General features: G+C 42.1%; 2 protein-coding genes across 9 annotated transcripts in view; both read right to left on the bottom strand.

The window, feature by feature from the left end:
- Nucleotides 1-355: 355 nt before the first annotated feature.
- On the bottom strand, nucleotides 356-3,268 carry pcmtd2a (protein-L-isoaspartate (D-aspartate) O-methyltransferase domain containing 2a). Its single transcript, XM_027017463.3, has 6 exons — nucleotides 2,981-3,268; nucleotides 2,099-2,417; nucleotides 1,633-1,735; nucleotides 1,305-1,476; nucleotides 940-1,063; nucleotides 356-783 (listed from the first exon to the last, which is right to left on the bottom strand). The coding sequence occupies exons 2-6, from the start codon at nucleotides 2,403-2,405 to the stop codon at nucleotides 356-358; spliced, it is 1,134 nt and encodes a 377-aa protein (XP_026873264.2). The 5' UTR covers nucleotides 2,406-2,417; nucleotides 2,981-3,268.
- Nucleotides 3,269-3,727: 459 nt separating this feature from the next.
- Nucleotides 3,728-16,523, bottom strand: part of myt1a (myelin transcription factor 1a) — a 13,853-nt gene continuing 1,057 nt past the window's right edge. The window contains exons 1-23 of one of the 8 annotated variants that reach the window (XM_081707164.1): nucleotides 15,530-15,550; nucleotides 12,987-13,078; nucleotides 12,261-12,315; nucleotides 11,981-12,011; nucleotides 11,772-11,834; nucleotides 11,417-11,637; nucleotides 10,371-11,312; nucleotides 10,018-10,152; nucleotides 9,851-9,941; nucleotides 9,617-9,739; nucleotides 9,263-9,477; nucleotides 8,951-9,159; nucleotides 8,606-8,830; nucleotides 8,249-8,403; nucleotides 8,076-8,138; nucleotides 7,552-7,620; nucleotides 7,027-7,089; nucleotides 6,695-6,778; nucleotides 6,381-6,602; nucleotides 5,921-6,012; nucleotides 5,728-5,831; nucleotides 5,385-5,528; nucleotides 3,729-5,098 (exon numbers count right to left, since the gene is read on the bottom strand). In XM_081707164.1, coding sequence (XP_081563290.1) covers nucleotides 4,955-5,098; nucleotides 5,385-5,528; nucleotides 5,728-5,831; nucleotides 5,921-6,012; nucleotides 6,381-6,602; nucleotides 6,695-6,778; nucleotides 7,027-7,089; nucleotides 7,552-7,620; nucleotides 8,076-8,138; nucleotides 8,249-8,403; nucleotides 8,606-8,830; nucleotides 8,951-9,159; nucleotides 9,263-9,477; nucleotides 9,617-9,739; nucleotides 9,851-9,941; nucleotides 10,018-10,152; nucleotides 10,371-11,312; nucleotides 11,417-11,637; nucleotides 11,772-11,834; nucleotides 11,981-12,011; nucleotides 12,261-12,315 — 3,450 coding nt within the window. In that variant the 5' untranslated portion in view covers nucleotides 12,987-13,078; nucleotides 15,530-15,550 and the 3' untranslated portion in view covers nucleotides 3,729-4,954. The other 7 variants (XM_027017473.3, XM_035522636.2, XM_035522640.2 and 4 more) reach the window with 7 other exon arrangements.

Raw genomic sequence — 16,523 nt, 5'->3', positions numbered from 1 at the left:
AACTATGTTTATTAATAGAGTCTAAACTGTTCATATCTCGTTTTTATGGTGGACATCTTTTGAGCACTGTTTGAAAACCTGTTTTTACCTTATCAAATTCAGTAAGAGCTTTAATAATTCAGTAAAAGAGGAGATTTTGCAATTAACATTTTACATATGAGAATGGCTCTACACGTTATGATTGAGGGAGCCATTTGTGCTTGTCTGCAGATGCCCCAAAACTGCTGATTCAACCATTATAAAGTAGATTTGTGCACATTTTTGCTGATCAGGCTGGAGTAGTCCGTGGGGTGGGGGCTGTTGATGCTGTGGGTACTAGTGGCCAGTTTGTGACTGAACTGAGCAAGCTGATGGCCTACTTCTCTCTATAATATAGAAGGTACATCTTGAGTGGCTCTGGGAGAGGCAGGCTAAGGATCCTCTCCCTCAGGAGGTTAACAGGAGCCTCAGTTAACAGGACTCTTCCTTCTTTCCTCCTCCCATCCTCCTCGTCTTCTACCTCGTCCTCCTCTCTTTCACAAACCCCCCGGCAGTCATCCTCTTCATCATCTGTCCCTGGATGGTGGTTGTCATTCAGCGGTCCGGGGATAAGGCGGCTCATGAACACGTAGCGGTTGGTCAGTAGGGTCGAGTCACGGTGTTCCCGTCTCTGTTTCGCACGAGACCTTCCTCTGAATCCCACTCTCCGCGGTAGGGGCCACGATCCAGACACCGACTTCTTCAGAGTCGTTCGGATGGAGATGCGAGACAAATCCTGGAGGCTCCGCACCTCAAACATGGCAGCTGTACAGTATAAAATGCCATATTGACCAAAGGATCTAGTCAGATGTCAGCAGGAGGTGAGTAAAACCATCTCAGTGTTTCATTGTAAGCTATTAGTGCTAGTGCTTCTATACACAGTGTCCATATAAATGTGAACTTCTATTATAGTCTACTTACGTAGAGGAACTGTTCTGGGTTTACCATTTTCTCTGTGTTTTGGAAGCACGAGAGGTGCAAAGGACACAGCAATGATCTTCTTTGTCTCCCATGTGTTATACCCAGTGCGAGTGATTTTAGTAAGCTGTAAGAAAAGAGAAAAATGTCTGCTTTTTGTACATGGAAAAACATGTAAAACCCTTAAGGAGGCATCTGGACAAAGAATAAAGATCATTGTGAAATTTTTCTGGATAATTACTATTCACAATAAATTTTTTTGAAAAGCATAAAGCCTGTGCTGTTGCAATCACTTCAGAAATACATGCTCAGACACGGCCCCAACCTTGAATGTCATGGCATCTTCACTGGAAAGACCCCTTGCTCACCTTTTCCTCTAAAGGTAGCACCAAAATGCCTCCAACTTTCAGAAGGTTCCTCATGTAGTCTTCATGCTCCCTCTGAACGCCGGCACCACAGTACACCCTGTCGTACTGCCTGCTCTCTGGGCCAATCTCCAGACAGTTCCCCATTACAAACGATGGCTCACAGAACTCAAACCTGATGCATGAAAGATCATTAATATAACTGAAACCACATTTTGCTTTCTGTCCAGGCAGTATATTACTCAGTCTACGATACTAAGACATGCTACATTCTACAACACTGCATCATGGCACAAATTCAGTAAGGTTAGTCAACACCTAGGGACAAGACCTGTCAAAGCTGTCACTTGTCTTGATAAAACAATCCAGCTTCTGATGAGCATAATCAATGACGTCAGCGTGTAGTTCAACGCCATGATTCACACCAAATGGACCTGAAAACAATACAGATGGCTCAACATTTAGTTACTGAACAACCAAAACGTCCTATCTATGAAAAATAGAATTTACTTTTATTTATTATTACCTTTTATAACTGCCTCTTTATCTGTTGCTTTCAAGTAGCTTTTTAAAATTTTACTCATCGCTGTTGGTAACAGGAAAGGCCACACTGATTATCATAAGAGAAACCTAAGTTTTTGTTCCAAAAACTACATATTTAGTATTTTCCAGCTGTTAATAGGCCTTTATTTATCGTCACTATAATAATACTACACCTATCTTTGGCTGATATGAGCGTGTCAATATTTCATCAACTTTTTTAAAAGCTTCACTCCATAACTACAACTTTGATTTACCTAATATGAGGCCCACCATGGTGCTGAGGTACCCTGTTCCGCTTCCCAGGTTCAGGAAGGACAGACCAGGCTGTAGATCCAGGGCTTCCATCACCTCAGAATAGATACAAGGTGCAGAAAGGTGGATGTTGCCATGTCTCCAGGCCAGGTCCTTGTAGGCGCTGTCCCGGAACTCCTCTAGATAGTAGTCAGCACGGTCAATGGCCCTGAAAGCACATTCCACGAGCTCCGAACGAATGTACTGGGCCTCCTTCAGGTTGTCAATCAACTCATCATTGTCCTCCCCTGCACTCACTGCTCCACCCATTGTAATTATTTGCTGAGGAAGAACACAATAATCCAAAAACAAGGAGTTAATGAAACTCCATAATGAAGAGGCAATCTGTAAACCCTGCATGAACCGTCTGTAGTCCTATATCCTTTGTCCGGCATTTACTACGTGTCACAACTATGTATTAAATACTACGAGATCAACACGTTATAATATTCCCAAGCCAACATTTCAGTTTCCGCAGGCTATCAGATGGTGGTGCTGTGACGCTAGAAAGCCTAAACTTCCCCAGAGACTCTACCTCAGAAACTGCAGAACTGAGGAATATTCCCACCAATCCTCTCTCGCTCTCAAAATGCAGCTGCGACATTAGATAACAAAAGCATATTGTGTACTCATCGCGTCTTTGATATAAGTCTCCAAACGCATGACACACCAAATCACATGAAAACGACCTCTCTTTATGTGTATTATTTGAAACGATCATTATATCGTTTTAAACGGGAAGTTGTGTACATCATAATTTAACCCAGAGAACAATATAACATGTTACATGTGGGTGCAAATCACAGATGCTGATGTTGACGCATTTCATGTCGTTTTCGACTCACCTCGGATGCAAACAGTCGATCTGGTTGGAAATAAAGGTCTCGCAAGAGATGGTTAATTTGATCTCCTCCGCAAACAAAGAAACTCGTCGCGGGCAACACGCCGGCCACTCAGACTCTGCCCGCTTAACTGAAGTAACGCTTTACCGACGATGTTAACAGCCGCTGTCTGTTCGTTTAACGCTGTCCATTGTTTTGTTTTTTGTTTTACCCTGTCAGATCTCTTCCCATCAACATTCAGTGCGAGGGGCCACAATTCTGGATGTAAACATTGAGCAGCTGACTGCCTGACGTCACACAACCCCCCCCCCCCCCAAAAAAAACGTGAGAACCACACTCTTCGTCAGAGGGCATGACGATTAATCCTAAGGTTTGGTCGTTAAAATAACTCGCCACGGCTGTTGATATAAAGTATTAGCATTCAGAGGTTATCGCTGAGGAATAGAACTGAAAAAGCACAAGATAAAGGTTATAGGATCACAACGGCCCGTAGATGTGCTAAAATCGCAACAGCCAGTCGCTTAAAGTTATGTATTAGACACAAATGCAATGAGAAAAAACAATAATAGGCAACTTCCCTTTTGCAACCAGCAGATGTCAGCTAAATACTAAGAATGTGTATCTTAATTACCATTATTGCAAAAGTTTCAATCAGTTTGTTGCTACATGTCTGTATATTATAGCAATATTTAATAGCAAATTAATAACAGGTACATAATAATTAACGAATAGTGACACAATTTAGGTGATAGAATTTTGTTTTATTTTATCACCAACAGATGGGCAAAGTCTATCCATATGCAGCAGTCACTAACACGGATACATTTACAAAATAAATATTGCAACAAGATCTCCATTCAATTTGTACTTAAATATTAAATAAATAATAATAAATACATCATACTGTATCTGTTCAACCCACTTCACTGTGGAGGGTGTCAAAATACTTTTATGGAAAACAAAACTCATTAAATAAATGAGAATATTAGAAAATAATATAAAAATTGATAGAAAATATTTGCACTTAAAAAAGAGATTAAAAATCCCTGTCTTTAAAATAAATAGGAAGGTTATAAAACACTTGCTGTGGATATTTTAAAATATTGCCACCTTTCTCAGCACAGAGGGCAACTATTCTCCTTATATTGACTGTTAAAAAGCTGCTTATAGAATTTAGTTGTGTAAAATAAATATGTTATTAAATAGACACTGATGAATAAATAAAGAAAATGAACACCAAGACATGAATAAATAATAAATTAAACTTACATATCAAGGAACCAATTTAAATAGTAATAATTATAATAACAATATGATAATGAAACTACAAACTATTTGGAAGTGCAATATCTATGTTTTCAAATACTATGACCATTTCTAAATGGGACTGGAACAAATATTCACCAAATGTGAGACAACATCATCACACAGGGTACAAACAATAGCAGTGCTGCATTCTAACCAAGATTCATAAAGGGGGCGTCAAGAATTCGTAAAGTACTTTCAGACACTGAATATCAAACATACATTCACTCACTCACTCACACACACACACACACACACACACACACACACACACACACACACACGCATCAGTCTCACAGCTTGTTCATGACAACCTCTATTCGCTGAGAAGAGTAAGAAAGGCAGATCGGGACAGGTGTGAACTGTTTAGGTGATCAAAAATAAGCCAAAGGTCTGTGCCCAGTATCATTTTGGGTCATTTTGGTTTTTTTTTTTTTTTTTGTAATCAAAATGCTAAAGCAGCAGATCTGGATTTTTTTTTTTGGTCCTTTTCTCCACTGGACCTTGCACTGGTCTTCATCTGTCATATACAAAACCTGAATGTCCTTTAACAGTACATAAGTATTGGTCTGTTTAACAACCCACAGTGTCTAACGGTTGTCACACTCTTTTCCACTGTCTATTTGACACCCCCCTCCCTTTGTGTTTTTTTTTTGCTGTATGCTCTTGTGTTTACACCTCAATGCCTTTGACCGCCTGGTTGATGGACTCCAGCAGGGCCCGGTTTGCAGGGTTCTGATAGCACTCTCTGTTGGTGAACATGTGGGTCAGAGTGTCCACATATGTATCGAAATTCTGCTCACTGATGGGCTCCTGCTGAAACGACCAAAAGTGGTAGAATTACAAACAAGGCTCATCCACCTCTGTTCGTGCCATTTTTGGCCTTTAGTTTGGGTTTTCTTTTTGTGCATTTTGCACAGGTAATTGAATAATACATGATTAAATGAACATTCAGTACTAAACGATGCTGAAATATGCTATGGGTCGCAAAAGACGTAGTGCACATTCAGTAAGTAAAGAAAAGTACGGGACATCTCCATTTTGCAGGCAGTGTATTCGGCATTGGATATTGTATTGTACTGTAGCTAGCTAGTTTACTCACCATCTGCGGGAGTCGGATGTTGGCCAAGCTGCGAATAAGTGCCTGGCTCAAGCCAGACAACTCCAGGAACAGAGCCTCATTTTTCTCTTCAATTAGTTTATTTTCCTCCTCCATGCTCTTCAGATTATTCTCCATCGATGAGATCTGCAGAGCAGTATCAGAGCCATAGTCGGAGATTCGGAAAACGTCTTGAGTACATCGAATTTATGGCACATCCCTAGTGATTCTTGAAAACTACACGTTATATTAGCATTGCCTGCCTAAATTGTATGTTTAGATGGCAAATACGGAAGGTACATTCTAGGGGAAGCTGAACCACAGCATGCACTCAGCACCAACTGACCTGTGTGTGTAAGTTGGCTACATCTGCCTCCATCTCAGAGTTGGACTCACTGAGATCACAGATCTCTTTATTCAGCTGCTTTATGTCTTCGTCATTATCAAGAACTGAGAGAAAAGGCAGAACATGACAAACATTTGGGAGGGGCGCTAAAAAATATCCCAGCTATCTGAAATTCCCAGCTATCTCCTCTCACCATCGCTTGCCCTGAATTTCTTGCTCACGTAATCATCTCCAGGGAGCCTTGCTCTTTTCTTGTTAGCAGAAGCTCTAGGACAACCTGAGAGGCTGTGGACATGGAGGACGAAAAGAGGTTAAAGCTGCGCCATACTTTGGTTCCCTGAGACTCTAACTGAACACAGCCTTGGGACTGCTGAAATGACTCATTCCTTAAAGGTTCTTCTCCACCGGCGAGAGCTGGTTTTACACTTATATTAAAATGCAGGTTATATGATTACTGTCTTTACAGTCTGTGTCACTACCTGTGATGAGTTCAGTTGAAGAAGTTCACAGTTTCCATTTTACAACTGCACATTACGTTACAGAGATGTGATTGAGCCTATATTCTTCCTTCACTCTCTACCTTAAGTCTGTTCCCTCTGCACAGTGTCAGCCTATCGAATGGTCCAATAGACCCTTTTCTTCCTGGGCTGTACCTGCGGTGGGTGAGGAAGCTACCATTAGCATGGCCTGAGCCGTCACACCCCGGGGTGGGGCATGTGGGACCCTCTGTCTTGAAGGACTTCCAGGAGAAAGGCGTGCCATTCAAAAGACCTTCCTTCTGCCTACGCGCAGCCAATGGACATCCATATGCACTGCGGTGGGTGGCGTACTTCCCACTGATATGACCCAGACTGTCACAGCCAGGCACTGGGCACCTGTGTGAAATGTTGAAGGTATATGGTGAAGTCAAATGAAATCCCTGTTGACCAACATGGTTGAAAGGCAGGTGTTTAATTGAAAAACCTACTTAATCAGCTCTGAATCTTCCTTGTCGTCCTTGGTGGGGGTTGTTTTCACTCCCCCCTTCTTGGCACGAGGACAACCAGACAAACTGCCCACAACAGGGAAAGTGTCATTGCATGAGTCAGAATTTTAAATGGGCCCAGGCCCATAAATGGGTTTTAGTTGAATGGCACTTGAAAGTTAAGAAATATGGCTTGGAAGCATACAAGTTACTATTAGGGAATACAAATATAGAAGATCAAATTCCTTCTGGTACAGTCTGATCTGACACCAGCCTGTTCTGTGTTTGTTTCCATTCAACTACAGAGTACTGTTAGGGTGATAAGACTGGTATACCTTCGATGGGAGGCGTAGTTTCCAGTGATGTGTCCTGATCCATCACATCCTGGTGTGGGACATCTGGAGGCCAGAGTCACAAGTCAGGGAAATTATAACACTCCCTTAACAAAGACATTGCTGGTAATGCAAAGTGTAATTAAACATGACTTAACATGTTCACTTGGCTTAATTTTCCTGTGACCTATCCTTCGCTTTCCTTGGGCTACAAGTTTATAGTCTAGTTGTCTATAAAATAAATATTGTATGATACTTCCCCTTGTGATGCACTTAATAAAAAAAGGTGACTAGAATTACCACAAAACAGCAGTGAGCAAGACATTTCAATTGTTATGAGGTTTTAAGATAGCTTTGCTTGGAAAAGAAACACCAGTACTTAGAAAGTACTGGTTTGAGTGCATTGGCAGTCATTTTTAGTTTGCATCAACAGCAGAATTCAGCAGTAACAGCAATTTCCGGTGTAGTTAAGCGGTAAAGCCAGTGTGAAGATGAGTGATTAGAGGGAAAATTAGCACACAGACATACTTGAGTTCACCAGTGTGGGCAGCCATGAGGGTCCGAAGACTTTTATCAGCAAGAGGACACCCAGAGAGACTGGAAGAAAGAAGCGGAGCAGAAGAAGAGAAAAGTGACAGGAGAAATTTGAGTGCGAGGCGGAAGAAGAAGATTTCTCTCACCGGGTTGCTCCTGTATATTTGCTATGATTCTGTGGACAGATGTGCACTTTTTTTCTATTGTCTGCTTTGGATAAGAATAGTAAAAGCGTGTGTGGACTGATGAAAAGCTGGTGCTGTTGTTATTGAAGGTGTTAGCGAAGAGGTAAACGACAGGATTAACAGTCGTGGTACATGTTAAATGCATGCTCCTGACAAGCGGCTGCTGTTTGTGTTGTTGACCTGGTGCCAGTGCTCAAATGTACCACAGGCTTAGTACTGCAGAGAGCAGAGGTGGAGAAGTTTCAATACAGGGTTGGGGTGAGGAAAAAGACACCTATTACAAAGATAATAGGTGTAGGATCAGTAGAGATTTTGAGTTATAGTGTATTATACCTGCGATGAGATGCATAGTTTCCTGTTATGTGACCACTGCCATCACATCCTGGAGTGGGACATCTGTACACAGTAGAGGAGGGTGTTCAATGGAATGTGTTAATTATTTTGGGATTAACTTTCCTGCGATCCTAAATTATTTCTATTTTGCTGATTGTAAAGAGGGTGCATACAGTAGGAGTTCTTTCTTGCTGTCCTTGGATGGGAGCTTGACCTTGAAGCTGGAAGTTGTGACCTCACCAGGGTACTTTCTATCCTCCAGATTCTCTTGTGAGACATCTTCATCTTCCCCATCAGAAGAGGCATAGGACCGTGTGGTGTAATCCACCTGTAAACACATTAAGTCAAGAAAGTGATGAAACAACTAAAGGTTGATCTGAACATCTCCTTTCATGTTTGAATGCTGAATGAAGCATCAGAAGGTCTCTAACCACCAACTGGAAAAAGCAAGGGTGCACAGGTGTTTCCTACACTCATAAAGCATACAGTATAACGTCTAGCATTAGTAAAGATTGTGAAAGAATAATAACCTCCTCAGGCTCCTCCTCTTTCTGTCGGTTTGTCTTGGTATAGTCAAGAGGCCCCTCCCACTCCTCTGTTTTGTAGGCGTGGCTAGAATGAGGCGAGGTGACGCCATGCTGTTGTGAAGAAGATGAAGATGAGGAAGAGGGGTCAGGTGACCTCACACCTTCCCTCTTGGGTTTTTTCATGCTAAGGTCCAGTGTGCCATTCTCATCAACCTCGATATCTGATTCCTGAAGGTAACAAGAATTAAACAAGAAAAAGAGTGCTTATAGACACACTGACTTATGTTGAGTTTTTAAGAGAAATGTTAAGAAAGCCATGGAAGGATAATGCCTACTCCAAGTACACACCTTGGTGGCCTGGTCCTGAAGCTTGGTGCTGAGGTTCTCCGGTCTCTCCCAGCAGCGCGTGGACAGGTTCAGGATGGCGGTGGCAGCCATGTGTGCAGCCTCGGCATCGTGGGAATAATCATACCCACTGGACGTGGACGAGGAGCTGCTCTTGGCATAGCCTCCAGATAGGCTCTGGCTTGGGGAAGAAGCTTTGGGGAATGGTTTTGCTGTTAATCAAGACAACAACATGGATACATATGAATCTAGAAATATATCTAGAGTGTGCACCGCAAAAGTGCTTTCGGGGACAAAGGTGTAGAGCCAGCTTACATTTGAAGGCTTTTGGTGAGGTTTCGCTGGTAGGCATCTTTGGGGCGAGCATGCGCTTGCCAAACACCTGCACGTCAAAGCTTGCATAGTCAAAGGACACCTTGGAGTACTTCTCAAGCTCCTTAGCCAGGTTGGCTCGTGGGGTGGCTGGCACCACATTGGGCCTGTAGCTACCGTACTGAGGAATCTCCAATTGCTTGACAAAGCACATGGGCCTAAAGGAGACGAAGCAGGTTATCCTTTAAAAACAGCAAAAATGTTACCACTGATATCACTTGAAATCATTTTACAGAATCATTGTTGTTGTTTTTTAAATGGTGTCCTGAGGAGGTCTATGCGAAGCAGACAGCTTACCTGAGTACTCTGTCTGAGTTGGAACCCCCAACTGTCTGCTCACTAACTGAGGCCTGGGCCTGAGGTGGCTTCTCATAGTTCTTTGTGTGTTTCCCTGCAGCAGCAATTGGGCAGCCAGATAAACTGAAAAGACAAACATGTATGCACAATGTAAAGAATGCTGTATATCAGACCAAAAAAAAAAGCCAATACAAACCAAGCCGTGATTTCACGGTTCTGAGGGGGGATCGACACCTGCGATGTGTGTTGCGGTTGCTGTTAACATGGCCTTGACCATTGCATCCAGGTGTTGGACATTTCAGCACATTCTCATGCATGGCCAAGACTGAGAAGGCAAGGAAAAAGTGTCAGAGACGGCATGAAGCATGAGATAAGTGTTCTGTATGCAGGACACTTCTCACTTTCAGGTGGGACCCTGTCCTTATGCGGGCACCCGGAAAGGCTCCGGTGGTGAGGGTACAGTCCAGTCACGTGACCTGTTCCATCGCACCCTGGTGTGGGACACTTCACTTCTTTCTTCTCTGATCTGGCCCCTTCTGTTATTGACAGGGGAGCCGGAAGGAAGTAGCAGCACACAAAACACATCAAGCTTCCATTTGCAGACATACCATCCGAATCCTATTACTGTCTATTTATTTTCCATGCCATAAAAAAGACTTAAAATATCCAGTTACACTTCAAATATTTGGCCACACCCAATGTATACAATGACATGTATAGAATGGGTTAATGGCACAATGCGTGTTCACGTTACCTTTACCATAGTATCCCCTGCGTGCTGCGTCTTTGCTGTTCTTCTCGTCTGGGCTGTGGTAGCTGTGCTGGTCCGGGGAACAGCTCTCCTCTGAGCTGCGTGCTGTCTGCTCGGCCTTCAGGGCAATAGCCTGCTCCAGCAGGCCCAGGTTCCCCCGTGTCATATCGTACGTCTCAGACTCATCTGTCACTTCCGACCTGTGGGACACGCTGTCTACCTCCTCTTCTTCTTCGTCCTCATCCTCTTCCTCATCTTCCTCTTCGGAATTCAGCTCTATGACCACTGTGGGTGAGGCTTTGCAGGGCGCTTCCTCTCGTTCCTCTTCTTCATCTTCATCCTCCTCCTCTTCTTCTTCTTCCTCCTCCTCAGATAAGAGAGTGTCTGGCTTTTCACTGCTTGTTGTCATGGTTTCCGGTCCTAATACCTGAACTGGAGAGCTGGTGGCCAGGGCATTAGGGGAATGTACAGGTTCCTCATGGGCCTGCTCCTCTTCCTCCTCTTCCTCATCAGCCTCTTCCTCCTGACTGTTTGCCTTTTCCTCAGTTTCTTTTACCTGGAGTTTGTTGAAGTCTCCACTGAAATACTGGTGGTCTGAGTTGTTCTTCTGACTCAAGCATTGCGACTCATCTTCCTCATCCTGGTCCTCATCTTCATCTACATCTTCCTCAGCTATCTGCAAAGGCTCATCGCTAGCTTTTAGGTGTTGAGTCATTCTCTCTTCTTCCGTCATGTCTTCTTCTACTTCAGCCTCCTCTTCCTCCCCAGCTTGGATCTCAGCAGCAACCTGCAGCCCCTCCTCACTCTCCGTCTCCACGGTGACTTGTTGGATAGGTGTGGTTTCAGTCTCAACCTGTTCTTTTTTAGTTTCCTCCGCAGGTGCTGGAGTAGGAATGTCTTCAACCACTGCGTTTGTATCTTCTGTTTCCTCTTGTGAACATTCCTCTGAGAAACCAATACACATCAGCTCACAAATATAGGACCACAGAGACTGACAAATACATGTTCATAGTTTACTGAATCATTTGGTAGAAGCTAATGTGTCATACCAGAGTTATGCTCCTTCTTAGGCTCATCCTCTTTCTCTGCTGAGTCCTCATCAGACTCTGCTGCTTCATCCTTTGGTTCAGTCTCACTGTTTGTGTCACTGTCTGCATTGAACCCATCATCCATTGCGAGCTTCAGGGCATTGGGCTTTTTCTTAGAGGCTGACTGGTTCTCTTCTGCCTCCTGGAGTTTTCTTTTCTTGGCCAATGGGCAACCCAGTACACTGTTGAAAACAAAAGGGGAAAAAAAAGCTCATACAGGAAATAACGTATATGGTACCTTCACTGCCATGCAAGCAATAATTGTCAGTTTAAACTGTTACTGAGGAAGATAGCCTAATATTATGCCTAATGTTACCTTCTATGTCGAGCATATTTTCCGCTGACGTGACCCAGACCATCACACCCTGGAGTGGGACAACTAGACATATAGGAAAATAAAAGTTTAGTTTATTTGTTTTTAATAGAGTATTTGTGGGGTTTGGCTAATATTTGATATAGGTTTTAAGTTATTTATTATTTGTCAGTGTAGAGTAACATGAAAGCTATAAATGATAAAAATCAGACCTGTATTCTTGTCCCACAAGCTCTAGCGGAACTGAGAGAGATAGAGAGAGAATTAGAAGGGTTCTTTACATTTTACCTTCAGTGAAAACATTACCAATACGATACAGCTACATCACAAAAATCTCTGGGCTTGTAAACCCCTGACACAGTACACAACTGAACAGAGACTTATCTTACAAAAATAGCAACTTGCAGATCTCACATAAATAGGTCAGACAGAGTAGACAGAATGTGCATTTGGTTTATCCACGCTGAGCTGCATATGGTGAACTGCTCTCACCTCGGATGCCTTTTGAGCGTGTCCGTGTCCGTTTCTCCTCTGGCTCTTGGCTCATCTGAACAATGCACACTCAGAGTTATTATATAGCACTTGGTGTCTCCTTTTGTCTTTCTATCTGTGTCCTTTGTCAAGTACTAAAATTGTGATTTTTTTTCCAAAAAAAAAAGTTACTTTATTTGAACCCAAATGTCTACAGTAGGCATGATTTTAGTTCCATCTTACTTCATGACAGTAATACAGCTAATGGATCTGGGGCTTAGTAGAGTATGATGTTACCGGAACCTTATATGCTTTAAACTCTTTGATACAGGAAAATCAATAACAGATTTCCAGGCAGTTCTTTTGACAGGCAAACCATGACCTGCAGAGAGGATTCAGAGGAGGTGTTTGAGAAAATGAAAGAAAAAGTGCTTAGGGAGAGTAACAGAAGCATAGATTTGAAATAGATAGAGAACTGTGCAAAGGCTTTGGGGAGAGGGGTGGAATTGCAATGAGGTTGTAGCACTTTATATGGAGGCAGTAATAAAAAAAAATACCTCAAGGTTGTTCGCTGTATGATAGCTCTCATGGTGAAATACAGAAAAGAGCTACACTCGAAATAAAACTATTCCATACCCGCAAACACCCATCCACCCACCTGCGCGCACGCATGGCTTGGCAAGGCAAGTTTATTTGTGTAGCACTTTTCCTACACAATGGTAATTCAATGAAATGTCTATATCTCACTTTGATTCTCCTGCCCCTTTTGCTCTCCCAGCTGCTGATTCGGTCCCCTCTTGTCCACCTCTGGCTCAGCAGCTGCCCATGGAACTCATTCTCTGTCGGAGGAGAGGGATAAAGATATGACACAACACCCTGAGAAGTACTGTGCCAAACATCAAAGCAGCCTTAGCAGAGCACAGCCGCATCGCTGAACCGGGTACTCTCAACATATTACATCACGGAGGTGACATTTCTGCGGTATTATACAGTGGGTGCACATGTTAAATATAATTAGGACTGTTTATCTATTATACTTGACACATTACATCAGGAATAAATTTCATCCCACCAACAACAAAAAAACATTCAGATAGGTAATCAGACGTAGGAATAACAGTGGGCAACACATTTCTCTAGTATGAATATGAGTCACTGATCTGTGGGAAAGCATTAGACAACTCTCTGGGGAAAGAACTGAAGTTCTTTATAGGGCTTTTAAATAGTGCACATCATCGTATGTCAGTGTCTGCGTGCCTTTATGGCTCTGGTGTCGATTATATGTTCCGAATGAACAGGGATGCGACCGTGACCCAGCTGTGTCATTCGGCCCTTATTACGTGTCTTCTGATTAAGTTTCAAGTGGCACCTGGTGCTCCGACACTTTACGCTCACGTCCTGGGTGTGGAAGGGGGTTCCCTGGAGAAACGCGACAAATACAGCGCAACACAGCACGAAATGCAGAACGTTCGGTTTCTTCAGATGAAAACCTACCCGACCGTTGTCTTTGTAGTTTATGAAGAGTTTGATGCATGTATCTTAAATGTGTACTATAAGGGGGCAATAGTTGTAAAAAAAAAAAAAAAAAACAACCCACGTGACTGAATTACATTTGTGAGATCCATAAACCATACAGTTAACACCTATAAGCCATCTTGTAGTTGCTTCATGAAAATAACAATCAAAACACCACTGTGTTTGTCCTAAAGTAGTTGATAATGGGGAATGCACCGTTCACTTGTAATAAGTTTGAAAAGATTCTTAATTCGATGTTGTTGTTTTTTTCTGCACCAGTTCCGACGTTATCTCCAAGTCTGCTGTAAAATATTGTGCAGTATTTTAGACATAGCGCCATTTCTTTTGTCTCACGATCCCTTGGCTTATAATAAGAGCGTTATGACGCTGCGCGTAACCCCTCTTCACCAGAACACCACGCCTTCAAATGACTTCAATCAGTCGAGCCGCAAAACCCCCTCCATCACTACAATACCGCAGGAGGGTTATGCCAAGCACACCTAGGAATGTGTATCATTTGGTGCGAGATATGTTTCCGTGATGTCGGATATCTACATTCAGTATAGACACCGTGGTTTTAGTTAAAGAACAAGCGTTCTTGACGCTTGCAACGAAAAGCAAGACGCCACATCTGGAACGCTTACAATACCAAACCATGCCATAACACTAGGCAATAAAAAGACAAATCGCCATTCTGATAACTAACCACAAAAACTGTCAGATTAGGCTCAAATTAAAAGCATGAAAGAATACCATTGCACGAACGCCCCAGTAAACGTCTGGTGGAGCATTCTATTTCTGTTCCTGGAAAATTAGGCAATGTGCACAGTGCAAAACTACAACTCAGAGCGCTCAGCTGCTTGATCTGTTAATCTTCTATTAGTATTTATAATGTACGTTCTGAGACATGCAGTACAAAACAAATATATTAAAGACTATGGTCTTATGGCCGAACAAACTTCCACTGATACTGTTGTCAGTCGTGTTTGGGTTGCATATTAAACTTCCACTATGAAGTAGGCTAGCCTACGTCATGGGCGCATTCGTTTAGATATAGCTCAGGCCTATATCTTCGAAACTAGCACACGGAAAACGACAATACATTTGACCGAAATAGCTATGCACGTAAAAAATGGGTAGCACGGCTAGTCCAATCGTAGATACATATATAAAGTTGATGAGCTTTCTAAACAAAACAAGCGCTATTCTACCGTAGGCTAGTGTTTACTGCAATGGGTATTCTTTATGTAGCCAAAACAATAATTACACCTACACGACCTCTCCACACCAAAAGAATAAACAAAAAACAGAAAGATTAAATCAGGAAGGACAAAAGCAGCTCGAAAGACGCTTCGATACAAGATTACGAACCCGGCGACCATTTGGCGATAATAACCGACTACATTGGATATTCGATTGGTTAACCGATATAAAATGAGCACAAACTATTTTGGACTCTGTGCTATTAACAAGCAAAACACAATGTAAAAGCTAGAAATGAAAATACCATTAGCTTTGTACCCCCGCTGACGACGTATTTTCGGAGGGATCCAAGCGGCCTCTTGCTCTTCGTAGCTGTAACTTCAGCACTGTACGCTTCGTCTTTAGATAAAGCCCTGACCGTCAGAAACCTTTAATAATCCACCCAGGACTAGTCGGAAAGCTCTTCATGTCAGAAACCCGGTCGTGTATATTTATTTGACGTCTGAATGTCACCACGTACTCGTCAAAATATTTCTACATAATGTTCGTCCGCGAGAATAACATGAACTTACCTTTCGCTCACAGGCCCATTGTTCACCCCTCCTCTACCCTATGCTGTGACATCATCATAGTAAAATGTACAATACCAGCAGGGATGGGCCTCCGGTAGACCCCCTCCCGCACACAACTCCAATTCCCCTCAAAATTATCATTCATGTCATCTTAAATTAAATTAAAAATGGACAAATACAAATTACATACTGCGGTGATACAAAACCCATCAGCCATACACTTACTATGCCTTCTGAAGTAATGTTAGCCATTTAGCCGGGAGTTGTGATCCAGGTTCAGCACTCTAGACAGCGCTAAATTCAGTACCATGGACAGGAGCACTTTCCCTTCACTGCCTTCTCTGAAGCCAAAGCATTAGCTTCCAACCGAGACCGGCCTTTAACTTTTTTTTTCTTTCCGCGACGTGAATATGCGAATATCACGACTTTTAAAACAAACTTAAACGATTGTTATTTTCTGTAAAACGTATGACGTTTTAGTTTACAATACAACGGTCATTTATATATATATATATATATATATATATATATATATATATATATATATATATATATATATATATATATATATATATAAAATGACCGTTGTATTGTAAACTAAAACGTCATACGCTTTACAGAAAATAACAATCGTTTAAGTTTGTATATATATATATATATATATATATATATATATATATATATATATACTAATATGTTTGGTTGACAAATTATAGGATCTCTGTGTTAACTACAATTATATGACCATTGTAACCAGCAAGTATGTTAATCGCAATGTTGTGCGATTTTAGGTAGTATGTTTTTAACGGGAATAAATAATGTTTCCTCTTGATGGCTACGCGGGACATTGTAAAATCACTGCTGTGTTTGGGTAAATCTAAACCTATAGAGTTCATTTAACTGAAGGGATTTTATAGTTCACAGTGGCTTTATGATTTCTCATTCTATAAACTAAAAGAAAAAAACAAAGTTAGAAAGGTGAGGATGAAACTCC

This window comes from Electrophorus electricus, chromosome 24 (genome assembly GCF_041902795.1).
Source record: "Electrophorus electricus isolate QZ-2024a chromosome 24, ASM4190279v1, whole genome shotgun sequence".
NCBI classification, from domain to species: Eukaryota; Metazoa; Chordata; class Actinopteri; order Gymnotiformes; family Gymnotidae; genus Electrophorus; species Electrophorus electricus.
The sequence above is the reverse complement of the archived record's forward strand: the minus strand, read 5'-3'. Positions and strand labels throughout refer to the sequence as shown.

Excerpts from the sequence above, each read along its gene's own strand:
- pcmtd2a (XM_027017463.3), bottom strand. The coding sequence starts at position 2,405 with ATGGGTGGAGCAGTGAGTGCAGGGGAGGACAATGATGAGTTGATTGAC. Across the intron at positions 1,736-2,098 it reads CATGGTGGGCCTCATATTAG|GTCCATTTGGTGTGAATCAT; the intron begins GTAAATCAAAGT and ends TATTGTTTTCAG. Across the intron at positions 1,064-1,304 it reads TGCTACCTTTAGAGGAAAAG|CTTACTAAAATCACTCGCAC; the intron begins GTGAGCAAGGGG and ends CTTTTCTTACAG.